Source organism: Capricornis sumatraensis, chromosome 14 (genome assembly GCF_032405125.1).
Source record: "Capricornis sumatraensis isolate serow.1 chromosome 14, serow.2, whole genome shotgun sequence".
Classification (NCBI taxonomy): Eukaryota; Metazoa; Chordata; class Mammalia; order Artiodactyla; family Bovidae; genus Capricornis; species Capricornis sumatraensis.
The window spans coordinates 22,872,886-22,888,922 of NC_091082.1; the positions used below are offsets into that span (position 1 = coordinate 22,872,886).

Here is a 16,037-nt window from a genome sequence, read left to right on the forward strand (position 1 = left end):
ATGAATTAAAGGTTTATAACTAAAAGCAAATTAAGCTTATCAATCAATTTAACTTAACACCAAAGAAATATGGCAACCATTATAGTTAAAATATTTTACTTAATACTGTGCATTTTGATTGCTCCCTAAAAGAGATTTTACTGACCAAAAATGCTCACAATCAAACTTTCTTGCTAGTCAGAATTTATCTATTCCAGAGTTTTATGTGGTATAAATAATAATATTGAAAAGGTTTTGTGAGATAGAAAGTAAAATGGAATTCAGATATTTGTAGAATATTTTACATAACCTATAGACTGAACTGAACTGAACTGATAGATATTGTATCAGTTGTTTTGTGTAAAGTCATTACACTGTATCACATTGGGATGATACCTACTGTTACTTTAGTTTTGAATGACTATAAAATTAGTGTATGTATTTTCATAGTTTATATATAATATGTATCTTTTTGTTGTGTATATGAATTTTATTGATATGCCAATTTATCTTTTGAATAACACACAGATGCATATTTAAATCTTTCAGAGTCCTAGAAATTACTTAATTATGATTCTGTTTAAATAATCAGGAAAATTTTTCCCTATCAGAATAATGGAAAAATATCTGAATAAACACGCTTACCCCCACTCCTATCCACCCTCACACCCATCCATCTATCTAAATATAGAGCTAGATAAATGGCAGACGCATAAACACACACACACACAATATTATTTATGTATTCTAAGACCCACAGTTCCATTCCATCTTAGTTTATCTATATTTTGGAAATAACTACCTGCATAATCTTAATTAATTTAAAGCCTATCTCTAAAAGAAGTAAAGGATAAAATATATGTAGTGTTAAAATTTATAACATAACTTGTTAAATAAACATATCAAGTGTTTCTTTTGAAACTGTTCAGTGTCATAAAACATTTATGCTGAAAAAGTAATTATGAGTGAAAGTTTCTGATGATCATTGCTCAGAGTGGGCTTTAGTAATCCACTGTATGATGTTGCCCTGACAAGGTTTGTTGGAACTCAGTGATTTATTTTCTAACAAATGAAGAAGCAACCTAAGTATGAAAGAGCTCTGGAAAAAAAGAAATCATTTTGGTGTACTACTTGCAATTGACTTTTGCCATCATCTAATTTAAGACAATGGTATTAGACTTTTAAAAAAGGATTTTCCACCTCAGCACCTTAACTGCTAGAAAAGAACCTTCCAGGGGCTAACTAATTGCCTGTGTATTTTGTCTAGGTGTTGAGGGAAAGCTAAGAGAATGAAGGCTCTAAGTCCCCAGTGGAAGCATGATATGGCGAAGCAGAGCTGGTGCTGAATTGTTCTCTCTGATGGCTCCATGGGAGTGGATAGCACTGAGTCTTCATTGCTGGGTTTTAGCGGTTGCTGCTGTTTCGGATCAGCATGCCACAAGCCCTTTCGACTGGCTCCTCTCTGATAAGGGACCCTTCCATCGTTCACAGGAATACACAGATTTTGTGGACAGAAGCCGGCAGGGATTTAGCACAAGATACAAGATATACAGGTATGAAGCAAAGGGAAAGCAATGGCAGAGATGTCTTCCTTGAAGGTGGTGGATAAGTAAGTTGCTCTAAGGGCAAGTTTCAGATGGGAAAGTGTTTTATATGAAGGGTTATTATTTGTCATTCACCACGGTAAAGTTTTCTGGTTATTGCAAAGTATTTCTTGTAGATGCAACTTCTTCCAGAAAAACTGGATAATGGTGACCATTTGTGTACCACTCCCAAATTCTAGACTGCTACCCTGCTGTAAATTCAGTTCACTGTGACGCTGGGTTTATCGTTTTAAATACTCAAAATTTTAAATCAGAATTTCTTGAATGGCATTTCCTTTCTACCTTGTACCATGCTTTGTTACCTTTTTAGCTTAAATGGAAATGGCATCTTCTACGAATCACTGAGAAAGAAGTTGAGTCACCTCATCATTTTTTACCTTCAAGGTAATTGCACATTCAGAAGCTGGAGGAAATGGCCATGGGATAAAAAGGAAATGCACGTAAATAGGATCTGGGAGCAAGGGCCAAGAAAAAGGAAGAGATTGAGATATATGGCCTTTAACTTTCACTGCTCTTCTAAGCTTGAATCTAAATAAGTTACAAAAAAGGAGTCATACATTAAATCTGTCAGACTGCTTGCTTCCCACAAGTGCAGTGAATCCATTAAGTAGAGGGGTATACAAGTGGTTGCCTGAATGGGTTAGATTGCATTGATCTATGCCATAAAGAATGTTTTATGAAGGTTATCGGTTTGGTTTGTTTTTTCATGATAGAAGTTTACAATTCCCAGTGATTGGTTTAGCATGCATGCAGAAGCAACATTTCATTTTGTATTGGTGTCTGTATCTGTGTAGTCCCTGTTATATAAATATTTTATTTTATGTTATATGCGCACCAGAGGGCACTGTGCTTCTGATCTGTATGTAGGCTTTCATATAGCATTCTGAGAAATGTATAAATCCGATCAGCCATGCATATTTACAGAAGAGACTGAGGGTACTGAACATGTTCTGTAAGGCATCACGCAATTCTTGCTGTATGTGAGTGTGTCCCTTTATTCCAGGCAGCCAGAGCACTGTCACAAGTCTGCAAAAAAGAATTATTCTACACTAGTGAATGAAATGACAAATATTAAAGATTTCCTTTCTGAAATACACCAGGAAGCAGTCAATATATTATGATTCCAGTTATAATCATTTTTACATGTTTTTGTGGGTTTAGCCAGATTTCTTTCACAGACTGAGTGAAGCTATTAAATTTCAGAGAGTGAGACTGTCTTCTGTTTCAGCATTCTGAAGAAAAATTTTTAACAGTCTCTCAAACAGACTGATGCCAGAGCATGTCTCAATGATCCATGGCATCTCTGTTGGGAGGTCTGAGGTCTTGTCTCGTGTGTGATTGTTGAGCTTTGGATTGTCGATTGATTGGCTGTGAGTTGCAAACATGGCTTGACATGTGTACAGAGGTTCTTGGCTGAATGAAAGAGGCAATCTTTGGATTACCACAGTGAAAGGTAATAAAGAAAATAATGCCTTGGGATTGGTGTGTAGGGTTCATGCATTCCCTGTTGTCTTCATGTTTCTCTATTCATAAAGACCTTCAGTAACTCTCTATTCCTCATCCTTCTTATGTTTTTACTGTTGTGGTTTGAATAAACATAAATGGGAATTGTTTATTTATAAACAATGCAATAAGATGTCCCTGTCCTTCTGCCTGGACCAGACTACAGCTTATACAACCTTTGACACATTGGTTGATGATGCTATGATCAGTGATGGTTGCTATGAAATGAACGGTGTAGTATACTCATGAGGATTCCATTTGCCTTGGCACTGTGAGATATTTCATCTGTCCAACGAGTATTTCTTCACATTTCAGAGAATGCTGTCTACCTAGCTCTTTGATATAATAGATGGGTTAATATGGGTATGAGTTTTCCCTAGTGAAGCTGACCTTATTTTTGAGAACTTGAGAATCTAATTCAAAGATTAGAATGGATTTCTGGCTTTGTTTAGTTATTACCTCTGTGTTAAATATTTGTCTTAATAATTTTTAGAGACTTATGTTTCATAAATATTTAATTACTGAATTAGTGAATATCTAAGACACATAAGTGGAAAATTAGTATTTTTCACTATTAAGCACTAAATTTATTATTTTATCATTTATCATTTTATCTACAAGTGCTTATTACTGTCATAATCTTCTTTTTGCAAGTTATTGCATTGACATAATAGCTGAAATGCTTTAGCTATAAATGTACAACATATTAAGCCTGAATAATTACGTCAAATTTCTTTCAGTTGTCAGTCTTCATTTTATCTTCTTTTCCAGTAACATATTTTTCTTTTCACCTCAAATATAGAACAACAAGATCATAGCAACTGAACATTGCCAGAATCATAGTTAGGACTTAAAGTAAAAGGAACCACTGGTGTTTTTTTTTTTTTTTTTCTTGATAGTGTGCATTTGTGTCAACTATCAAGTCTTATTTTTAAATTGAAGTGTATTATATTTTTAGGTTTTATTTTGAAGCTATGTTAAAAATATGACGTGCCTACTTTATGAGCAGATCATTGAATTGAAGACCTAGAATGAGGTTGCTAACACTTAAATTGTTATTTGGTTAAATATTAAAGATCGGATTTTCCACTATATTTTAGCTAAAGATGGATAATGGAACTTAGGGTAAACATTTTAAGTAAGTGTTCTCACTTTTAGAAAGTGAACTATGCCTGGAGAAATTTTGCCCATGTAAAGCACAAAATAAGAGTACACTTGGCCCCTTAATAAGTGGAAGCCTTGTGATGGCAGTTATTATGGTCTAGAAACACCCTCAGTCAGTAGGCCCACCAAGCAAACATATAATTTCTTCCACACCACAGAAATCCTCATCCTTTTAATAAATTATAGGGGCTCTGAACAAGGGACACACTTTTAGTATTTCTGACACTATTATCTTGAACCAGGGATATGAATTCTAAGATAAAATAGATGGTGATTTTTATCCCACAAAAAGGATATTTCTCATGTGTAAATCTTCATATACGTTGCTAGAAAATAAAAGTCTTTTTTTGCCCCCTAACTTTTACCATTCTTTTTTTAACTACATGTGTAAGAAAATCATGGCGGGGGAGTAATGATGCTTTTCTTATAACTTTAAAGAATAATATTACTATGTGTCATTTTACTACAACTTAGCTTGCTTCCTCAGAGCGATTTTTCAAAGCAAAATTTGAGTGAGAATAAAAGACAATAGGGATAAAGATGATGCCTTATTGGTCTTCTTGGTAATGTCCCCTGAGAAAAATTATATTTAAAGAATGACTTGGAAGGGATAAGATAGTCTAGAAAAAAAGTAAGTGTTTGGACACTTCATGACAGGGGTAGAATGTGGGGTAGGGGAGAGTTTTGAATAAATGGTTCTGCAGTTTGGGTAGCCACGTGTGAAAAGCAGTTTTCCAGGTGGCTTGGTGTTAACGATACCAACTGGAAGGCAAGAGACGTAAGAGATGCAAGGGACACGGGCTCAGTTTCTGGGTTGGGAAGATCCCCTGGAGGAGGAAATGACAACCCACTTCAGTATTCTTGCCTGGAAAATCCTGTGGACAGAGGAGCCTAGTGAGCTATAGTCCACTGGGTCAAAAAGAGTCCGACATGACTGAGTGACTGAGAGCACACACATGAGAAAAATAGAAATGAGATCTTTTTCCAGTATCATATTCACAAATCTACTTTATAGGGAATAAAAATCTAAATAAGAAAGGCAAAAATATTGCATTTCTAGGAGAAAAACAGAGGAAAACACTTTCAGATATGTAGGTATTTCCTAGAATTAAAAGCATTAAACAACCAAAACCCTGATCAATTCAGGTATATCAACGTTAACAAGAGTGTAGCCACCAGCAGGATCCTGGATGAATCTCCCAAGCAGAATGTTAAGTTCAAGAAGTATAACACAGGAAACATTTGCACATAATCTGATTTTATTACACGAAGTTCACAAAACAGGCAAAACTAAATTACATTTAGATATGCATACCTAAACATGGTTGGTAATACCTAAAAAATTCCCAAGGAAAAGACTATAACAAAAGTTAAGATAGCAGTTATCTCCATGAGGACGGGAGAAGGATGGGGTTTTTAAGGGAAAACGAGTGATCTCTAAAATAATAACAATACTCTTAAACTGCTTAGTTGTTACACTCATGTATAGACTCTAAATATTTTAGACAATTATTCATATGGATTTTATATTTCATAATCATTTAATAAGTAAATACATATTGTGTCAGCTTTGAAATCCTCAGATTAAGTAGATTAATTTTTTTCTTTGAGTTTTTCACAAATTCAATATTAAAGTTTATTAAGCCCTTTTGCATTCTATAGGAATCTTCAATTATGTGCTCTGATACAAAATTATATTTTGGTACATATATGTGCATTTCTGTACAAAAAAATTTTTCCTTGTTGCTTACAAAGACCTTCCATTTTTTAATATGTGATTTTTACTGTAGCCCTTTATTGATGATACTGTATCAATTTCAAAAAGCTACCATCCAGAGATTTTAAATAGTATGTCTGTAAACAGCAGACATGTTAAATAATAATTAAAACCCATACTTTTGAAATTAAATTCATTAATCATTTTACCACAGTTAAGTAAAACCAAAAGTTTCCATAGATAATTGACCACATCTTTGCAATTAAATCTTTTAATATATAAAAACAAACCCTTTGCACAACTTACGTCTTTCTCTGTTCACATTTATCAGTCAGGTTTGTTCAATAAATATGCCCTTGATTTATTTGCCAGAGATCTAATAAAATTGTGTCAGATTGTTACAGTCACATCTCATGGTGACTCAGATCTCCCCATCTCTACGACTTTGCATATTTGGCTTTGGGCTATTGGCTTTGGGCTTGGCCTTTGCCTTCTCTTGTCAGTGTGGCATCAGCAAATATGATGCAAGTAGAAGCTTATAAAAGTGCCTGTGCACTTGCCTTGCATTGAATTAGATCTGAAAACAACCTTTGAAGAAGTTCAGTCTAGACCGATAGAGCAGAAGAAACCACACAGAGCAGAGAGGAACCAGGCCAGATGATGTGTTTTGGACCTGACAGCCTCCAGACTGAAAAAATCACCACATGAGGAAGTGGGGCCATCCCAGGATTCTCAGACCTAGCTGATCTGGTAGAAAACTGAAAACCACATTAATGAATAGGCATACTGGAAGAATCAGACAGCTGAGCCCAGCTCATAATGCTCATTCATTCACAGAATCATTAATAAGAAAACACCAAATCTTTCTTTAAGCCTCTAAGTTTTGGGAAGGTTTTCTATGTACCACATATAATTGATATAAGTATTTTTTCATCAGGAATATAAATTGGACAGGTATTTATTAGTGATATAAATAATCACTATATACTAAATCACTAAATAATCATGATATAGTAATCATGATATCATTTACAAAAGAACATTAAGAATGCATATATTTTTTAAAGAAAAAAGGAGATTCTGGTTTAAAATGTCTTCTAAATAGCAGTTCTTTATAGCATCACTTTAATTTTTCTATTTAAAACAGTGTAAATTCAACAGCTCCGTTGCTCAGTCATGTCCGACTCTTTGCCACCCCATGGACTGCAGCATGCCAGGCCTCCCTGTCCATCGCCAACTCCAGGAGTTTACTCAAACTCATGTCCATTGAGTTGGTGATGACATCCAACCATCTCATCCTCTATTGTGCCTTTTCCTGCCTTCAATCTTTTCCAACATCAGGGTCTTTTCCAATGAGTCAGCTCTTTACATCAGATGGCCAAAGTATTGGAGTTTCATCTTCAGCCTCAGTCTTTCCAATGAATATTCAGGGATACTGAAAGCTCATAACACAGTAACTTGGTTGGTATTCAACTTTCTGCCAGAATATGAGAAGCATTTTAATGGTTATATGAATCAATGATTAGCAAATATATTTTAATGCTTAAGACAGAGCAAGCCCAGTAGTCTTGACAGAGGTGACACTTACTGTAAATACAGTTGGGAATTATATCATTACTATCAGCTACCTGCTCAGAAACCCAGAGTTGGCTCCAAATAGGAACTGTGCAGTTGTCTCTCCCCTGCAGAACTCTGCCTTGTGATGCAACCAGAGTATAGATATTCAATTTCTCTCTTTTCCATGATATTTGGAGATGGTAGTTCTCAAGAATAGTGTGGTAGGTAGAGGTTTTGGCAGATAAGCATGACCCAAGATCCCCTGGAGAAGTGATTGGCTACCCACTCCAGTATTCTTGAAATTTCCCGGGGGCTCAGATGGTAAAGAATCCATCTGCAATGCAGGAGACCTGGGTTCAATCCCTTCTGGGTTGGGAAGATCCCCTGGGTGGAGGGCATGACAATCCATGCCTGTATTCTTGCCTGGAGAACCCCCATGGACAGAAGAGCCTGGTGAGCTACAGTCCATATGGTTGCAAAGAGTTGGACATGACTAAGCACAGTACAGCATGCAATATTTGGGACACACTTATACTAAAAAATAATTTGCTTATTTACACTCTAGTTTTACTAATTGACATGTTTTATTTGCAAATTCTGGCCAGTCTAGGAAGAAATAAGTGATTACTGACATTAACGATTATGTATCAGTGACAAAGATGCCCAGGAGTAAATTTGGAACAGGAAAGGGAAGAGCCCAGAATGCAGTGAAATCTATCTTTGTAGCATTAAGTGGAGTGGGAAAATTTATGTTTATTGAAATTTTAAAAATAGGAACTGGGAAAAATAAGTTAAAATATTATTGCAAACCTTAAGAGTAGATATAAAACTCAGCATTACATCTTAAATTTCCTTGCTACCTATAAAAACAAACATATAAAAGCTTAAAGGTTAAATAAAGATGATAAACATAACTTAAAACAAGATAGCTACAGAAAAATACAGTTAATGTAGTGAACGTAAATATTTCAAGCTCCAAAAATAATTGGAATAAAACATTTAGTAAAATATGCTTCTTATAGCAAAGTTACTTAAAACAAAATTACACCTAACAGAAAAGGCCATAAAATGTAAAAAAGATGATCTAATATATTAAAGTCCATATGATACCCTCTAGTGGATAACAGTTTTTTATGGAGCATGTATATCTTCCCTGATGGCTCAGCGGTAAAGAATCCGCTTACCTATGCAGGAGACATTGGTTCAATCCCTGGGTCGGGAAGATTCCTTGGAGAAAGAAATGGAAACCCTCACCAGTATTCTTGCCTGAAAACTTCCATGGAACAGAGGAGCCTGGTGGGCTACAATCCATGGGGTTACAAAAGAGTTGGATGCAACTTAGCTATTAAATAACAACAGATGGAGCATCCGTATAGTGTAGACTAAGAAAAGATGGAACTAAATTCTGTGATTTTATTACGTGATTATACTTTCACATGTTATGTCATTAAACCATCCAACCAACCCTCTTAAAATAATTCCCAGTTGACAGGTTAGCAAAATAAAAACTTAAACCCTTTTCCCTTTTGTTTACCCCTCCTATCCCTGAATATCTGTCCTTGTACTTTGGTATTGCTCTAATATCACCTGTTGTCTCCTCTGAAGTTTGAGTGCCTTGGAGGCAGGACCTTTCTAGTTTCTATTTTAATTTTACAATTTTATATACCTCATCTTATTTCTTTATTTCTATTTGCCTTTATATTCCTAGAACAAGAAATTGCTCACTTTACATTTGGGCTGCTTGGTTTCAAAATCAAGCTCATCTCATTGAAAATATACCCTCTTGAATGTAAGCGAGGAGACTTGAATTGATTCTTTGTCACTAACCAAACTGTTTAACCTCAGGCTTGTAAGTTAATTTCTCAGGCTTCAGTATCCTCTTTTGTAAAATTAAGGATGCTCTAGATTTCTAAAGATCTTTTGAGTTATAAACTTCAATGTTAGCAATCCCAAAAGCAAAATGGGAAAATATCAGAACAAGTTGATAAGCATGAAAATGAAAATCAATTGAGGTTAATTCTCCTATCTGCAGCCTTTTGTCTTTTGCAAAAGTCAGTTATAAATACTTTTTAAAAATAATATCTAAAAATCTCTCAGATTAGTCTGTGTTCATGGGTACCTAAATCTAAATTTTGTCATAACTTTCATTCTCCTCATTACTTCAATTCTTTTCTGTTTTGTGTATGTTATACTGTAAGGGCTATAGTGAGGAAGCTATTTTTCCTAGTTGGTTGATTTTCCATAAACCCTTCCATTAGTCTGTTAGCACAATACCATTCAGTGATAAATTAAGGAGAGTATTCTAGGTAGTGAGTTTATATATAAATAACAAATTAATTAAATATATCTACTCAACAACTCTAATTACCTCTCCAATTTTGAGAGTAAACCATAAAATAAATTTAAATTTTTGATATTCAATCTAATTCACAGTTGAATCTGCATATGAATTCATACTTTGTATCTTTTAGTTGACACTGGAAAAATTTCAGTGAGGAAGAAAATAGATATATTAATTCAAGGCTTTAGGAGTTATAATGGAATATCAGAAAAGCAAGTTCTTAATGGGGATTGTATATAGCCTCATGATAAGTAAATACATGCTTTGCAACAATTAATAGCATTTATAAATAATAATACTTAGCCTAAAGTACATTCACATTTGTTTCTGTTGTATTGAAAAAAATGAACTGAATTCCTAGTTCATATAATTATTTATAGAAGAGAAAATAACAATTATGATTTTTTGGCATTCAGACAAATACATTATTTGATTATTTGTTTCTCTAGTTTCATCTTACCAAGCACTCTAATTCTTTGCTACCCTTATCTCTGTGATCTTCTTATAAATTTAATTGCCAACATTATCAGTATCGTTTTCTCTTGTTATCATTGCTCTGTGGGTTTTGAATTGTTAACATGCATTTTTTTTTTAAACTGGGCACTATTCCAAAAATGCAAAGTTTAAGACTCAAGTGAAAAAGTTGAGTAATAATAGTTTTTAGAGTTTCCTTGGCTTTTTTCTTGAGAGTGTGTGTGTTTAAAAGGACTGTTATGAAAAAAAGTCTTTAGCATTGTATTTCTCATTGTAAGTAAGAAAAGGTCCTAAAATGGCATTTATTATGTCTTCTTTATTTTAATATAAAAGTAATGGCGCTAGCAGTAAAGAATCTGCCTGCCAGTGCAGGAGACCTAAGAGATGCAGGTTTGATACGTGGGTCGAGAAGATCCGCCTGGAGGAGGGCATGGCAATGCGCTCCTGTATCCTTGCCTGGAGAATCCCATGGCTAGAGGAGCCTCATGGGCTACAGTTCATAGGTTCACAAAGAGTCGGACATGACTGAAATGATCTAGTGTACAATGATGCAATTGCTATTTAACTGCAGTATTTAAAAATTGTTTCTAATAATATTCCAAAATATTAGTTATAAAATTAAGATTAGGTTACTATTGTTTTTATTTTAACAAGCATATAACATGAACAGTAAAAGAATCCTCACCTTCATGTTTTAATTTCCAAAGTTAAAGCTGTAATTTATACTGAATATTTATGATTTTTAGTAGAATACGTTTATTCAGTTTCTATCATCAAACCATTCTTTCATAGAAGTAACAACTTATAGTTATTTTTGAGATTACTTTTTCTATAAATTGCTTATTTTCCCTATTATTTTCAACTGGAATTATAATTCCATAATTGGATTTAAGATGTAAACATTATCCACTGAAGTTCATTTGGCCTAGAGAAGAGTTTTATATCAATTAATTAGTAATATTTATCCTTGGAATTTGCCTCAGACTGAAGTGATGTATGAAATACATAGATATCCAGCAAGTGTTGGTTGAAAAAGATTACTCCAAGAGTGATCATGCAGTGTTTATTTTCCTTTCATCTATCTCTCTTAATATTCCAGTAAACAAATGCCATGTAAATGTAAAAAGTGTACTATTTATTGTATCAACAAACTCAGGAAAAACATTAATAAACCATTTTAGTTTAAGAGTAAAAGCTTGTAACCTTGATTATAGGTGTAGGAGACAGTTTTATGCTCTTTGGTTACCGTTAAAGAATTACTAAAGCTTTTCAGCCAAGGGCTTCCCAGGTGGCTCAGAGGGTAAAGCGTCTGCCCTGCAATGCGGGAGATCCGGGTTTGATCCCTGGGTCAGGAAGATCCCTTGGAGAAGGAAATGGCAACCCCACTCCAGTATTCCTGCCTGGAGAATCCCATCGACAGAGGAGCCTGGTGGGCTATATGTATAGTCCATGGGGTTACAGAGAGTTGGACACGACTGAGTGACTTCAATATTCCAATATATATATTCGGGATGATTTACCCTTGGTCAAGGCAGAGTTTTCACAATATGTGGAAGTAGATCACTTATGTACAAGTCTGTTGTGAAGGCACCAGTATCTCTAAACTGCAATATATATTTGCAGACATACGATTACTTTTGTGTCTGTCTCTGCTCTTTTTTTACTGGTCTTCTCTTTTCCAAATAAGTGCAGTCTCTTTGTTTTCTTCTTTTTTGACACAATTGAAAAGAGGCATCGAGAATGGCCTTGCCTTTCATTTGCAAGTCCTTTTTCTAAAAGACATTTCTTTGGCTGCTCACTTAAACAGATATTAGCAGCTAGCTCATTAATTAAACTACCTCCCTGTCAGTCTGAAATTAGCAAAGACTGGACCTGGCTGTGGGCTTGTGCGCGGCTGTCTTATCTTAAAGACACACACTACTATTGCTCCAAAACAGAATCGAACATTAGATTTAAATAAACACACCCATTTAAAGTTATAAAGCAGTTCCTCACAAAATGCAATCTTTAAAAGATTATTCATTGTATAAAAGTGTTTTTTACAACAATCCTTAAATCCATTACACATAAGAATACTTTTTTCATACTTATAAAAAGCAAAGGGATAATAACTTTCTTTGCCTTTTATTATTACAGAAAATGGACTTTTTATAATATAAAATCAAAGATTCTAATGATTAAAAATGTCCTTAGCACTCATCTATTCAAATCAATGATATTTAATGTGTGCTGTGCAATCCGTATGTTTAATACTGCTGTCAAATGGTCATCACCCCTTTCTTTCAATGTTTCAGTGGATTGAGGACTCACTCTTTCCCAAGAATACAGAACCAGTGGATAAAACATGACACTTGGGAATGCCTTCCTGGTCAAGAGTCACAATTTGTGAGCTTGCTTCTTCTAACCATTGTACCAAATCTATCTCTTCATTGTTTATTCACATCATAGTACCCAGGTATCCTATTCATCTTCAGTTTTGTAGAAATCATACCTTTCTGTATACGGCAGTCTGACTCTTCTACTTTGGAGAGCACTGCATGTGTGTCCATATCTCATTGAATGTTCTATAAAAGACTTTCTAGTCTGTTTGACAAATTTATCAAGAAAATCTGTACTTGATCATTATAATCCAATATCCTCCTTATTTCAAATGTGCACATTTGAAAAGAATATCTCCTATATAAATGAAATTATTTTAGAAACCTATAAAAAAACCTATGGATGTAAAAATATATTTTTTTAATATAACAGAATAAGAGTATAAACAGATCTTTGAACCACAGATCTTCTTTGAACCACAGGAACCTTCCAGCTAGATACATTTCAGTTCTTGCAATGTTAAGCACTGTATCAGAAATTTCAAAATCCCAGCATTCTGAAATTAAGCCATTTTTCTCTTAGCACTTTAGGTTTCAAAACTTGTCCTGCCCTGGAAAGACATGAGGCTCTAGTTTTTATTTTTGTATTTAATGGAAATATTCATATGTTGCGTTTCAAGGGCACTGATGTGTTTGAGTTGATGACTTAGACTCCACCAAGGATATAAAATAAGGTATACTCTCTCTCTCTCTCTCTCTCTCTCTATATATATATATATATATATATATATATATAAGTACCTCATTTTTCCTCTGAAATCTGAAAACTGAACTCGGATACATTTCACTCAAGGGCTTCAGATAAAGCCCTGTGGTTCTGTATTAACCTTCAGGCTTTTCTCTAGTATTCCCATAGAGGATATTATTTTTGACCATGTTACATGCAAACAAGGTACAGTTGGATCCCACAGGGTGTGCTTTATGGCCTCATGTGCTGGGCAGTGAGGGAGTAAGGGCAGGTCTAGTGGAGGGGCTGGGAAAGGAGGGCCTGGGATGTGCTGAGTGTCTGGAGGCTCAGAGGATAAGGCATGGGGCCTGAGGTGCTGCTGCTGAGACCACTCTTCCCAGAGGGAGCTTGATTGTGGGATCTCAGAAGTTACACCAGGTGATGAGGAGATGAGAAACACTCACATTCCCTGGGTACCAGAGGCCCCTGGCCCCAAGCTCATGTGTAAGCAACCTGGGTCACAGCACTTATCCAGCAAACCCCAGTCCTCCTTGATAGCTCCCCAATGACGCTCAAATATTTGACAGAATACGGACTTCTTTGTTGATCTGTTAAGTTAACTAGCCATTTATGGAGGAAATGAAATGTGTTGTCCTATTCTTCATTTTTTTTCCTAACTTTTTAAACATGTATAGAATGCAATCCAGAGCACTGTTTTTCCATTATAAATGTTGAAATTATATTTGCAAATCCTTAGTTTTAGGTGTGACCATGTAGTCCTTATACTGTACTGAAAAGGTTTTAAATCTTTTTTTTTTTCACTTGACCTTTAGCTTAAAGAGTTAAACTACTTATTTTTGGCATTATGTTAATTTAGTCCTGCTCATAGAATAGAGAGGTGAATGGAACTAAGGGTAGGATAGAGAGAAGACTAAGAACTAAGAATTACAGAACTAAGGTTTATAGAACTTGGAATTATAGAATCTAGGTTTCAGGCCTGTATCTATCATTTACTTTTTGTATAAATGTATAAAATGGTATCACCTCTCTTTGTCTCTGAGCCCCTATTTATTAAATGAAGATGACAGGAAATTCTATAATTTTATTTCTAACCATGAGATTCCACTGAAGCATAGTCCTTGATGGCCTCTTTTTGAAGAAAGTGTTAGTTGCTCAGTGTTGGTTACCTGACTCTTTCTACCCTGTGGACTGTAGCCCACCAGATTCCTCTGTCCATGGGATTCTCCAGGCAAGAATACTGGAGTGGTTAGCCATTCACTTCTCCAGGAGATCCTCCTGACCCAGGAATTGTACCTGGGTCTCCTGCATTACAGACAGATTTTTTTTTTAACCACTGAGCTGCCAAGGAAGCTCCAAAATTTATTCACTTGGCTGCACTGGATCTTGGTTGCAGTACATGGGATCTAGTTTTCTCACCAGACATTGAACCCGAGCCTCCTGCACTGGGAGCCTTGGGTCTTAGTCACTGGACCACCAAGGAAGTCCCATAGAGAAGCTGTGTTTGTAAACATGCCATAGAACTGACTGCATTTTTTTTTTGTAGGGTCATTATTTGAATTTGTTTTGAACATAGTTTTGTAATTTAAAGACTTTTACTTAGTGAACTTGATATTTGAAAATAAAGATCTCAGAATTTTCTAGAATTTCTAAAGTTCCTGTGTAATTTTTCAAGATAAACAATCTTAGTTGTTTCTAAAAAGAGAATGATACTGAAGCAATGTAAGATACATGAGGGTTTCCCTTGTGGCTCAGCTGGTAAAGAACCCACCTTCAATGCAGGAGACCTGGATTCGATCCCTGGGTTGGGAAGATCCCCTGGAGAAGGAAAAGGTTACCCACTCCAGTATTCTGGCCTGGAGAATTCCATGGACTGTATGGTCCATGGGGTCACAAAGAGTGGGACATGACTGAGTGACATTCACTTAACAACTTTAAATACATGAATTAAAATATTAAATCTGTTGGAAGGGAAAAAAAAAAACCTCTCTATTATTGATGCTGCCAAAATAATTTAGTCATTATGTAGTTTTAGCAAGTCATGTAGTTTTTTTTTTAATTTTATAAAGAATCCATGTAAAAATTCAGTGACTGCATTTTATATTATATTTTAGCTTTCAAAAATGATTTTTGATATCTGCCTGAGGAGGCATAGACTAGTATGATTCTTAAATACATGTTATATTAGCATATTTTAGATTAAAGCAGTTTGATTCAAAGTATTTTTCTGAAAAAAAGTAAGACATTCTGAGTATTCCTTTCATTTCACTAGTAGGAAAAAAAAAAAAACACTTTGAATGAGAATAAAAAAATTGGCCTGTCACACAGAAACTTAATATCAAATGTCCTGTTTTGTCCCTTCTTATGGATTCAGGTGCTTTACTAGAGGAAATTGGACTTATTGTTGATATGATATTAGGTTAGTATTATATTTCATAAGACTGAGATTCCCTACCTCTGTTTCTGGCATCATAACTATTAAAATTGGGCTCATACTTCAGCCTTTCCTTGGCACTCTTCACATTTTGAGATTTACTGTTCAGGCTTTGCATTCAAATTATCTTCTTTCTTATCCTGGCCTCAATAATACTTCTAAATTAGATCATCATAGAGTTAAACATCTTTCTACCATTAA

At 34.9% G+C, this 16,037-nt stretch overlaps 1 protein-coding gene across 2 annotated transcripts in view; it reads left to right on the forward strand.

Moving 5' to 3' along the window:
• Positions 1-1,296: 1,296 nt before the first annotated feature.
• The window catches only part of BRINP3 (BMP/retinoic acid inducible neural specific 3), a 449,727-nt gene continuing 434,986 nt past the window's right edge, over positions 1,297-16,037 (forward strand). The window contains exon 1 of one of the 2 annotated variants that reach the window (XM_068986582.1): positions 1,297-1,532. In XM_068986582.1, the coding sequence (XP_068842683.1) occupies positions 1,297-1,532 (236 nt within the window). The remainder of the gene's footprint in view (positions 1,533-16,037) is intronic. The other variant, XM_068986583.1, reaches the window with a different exon arrangement.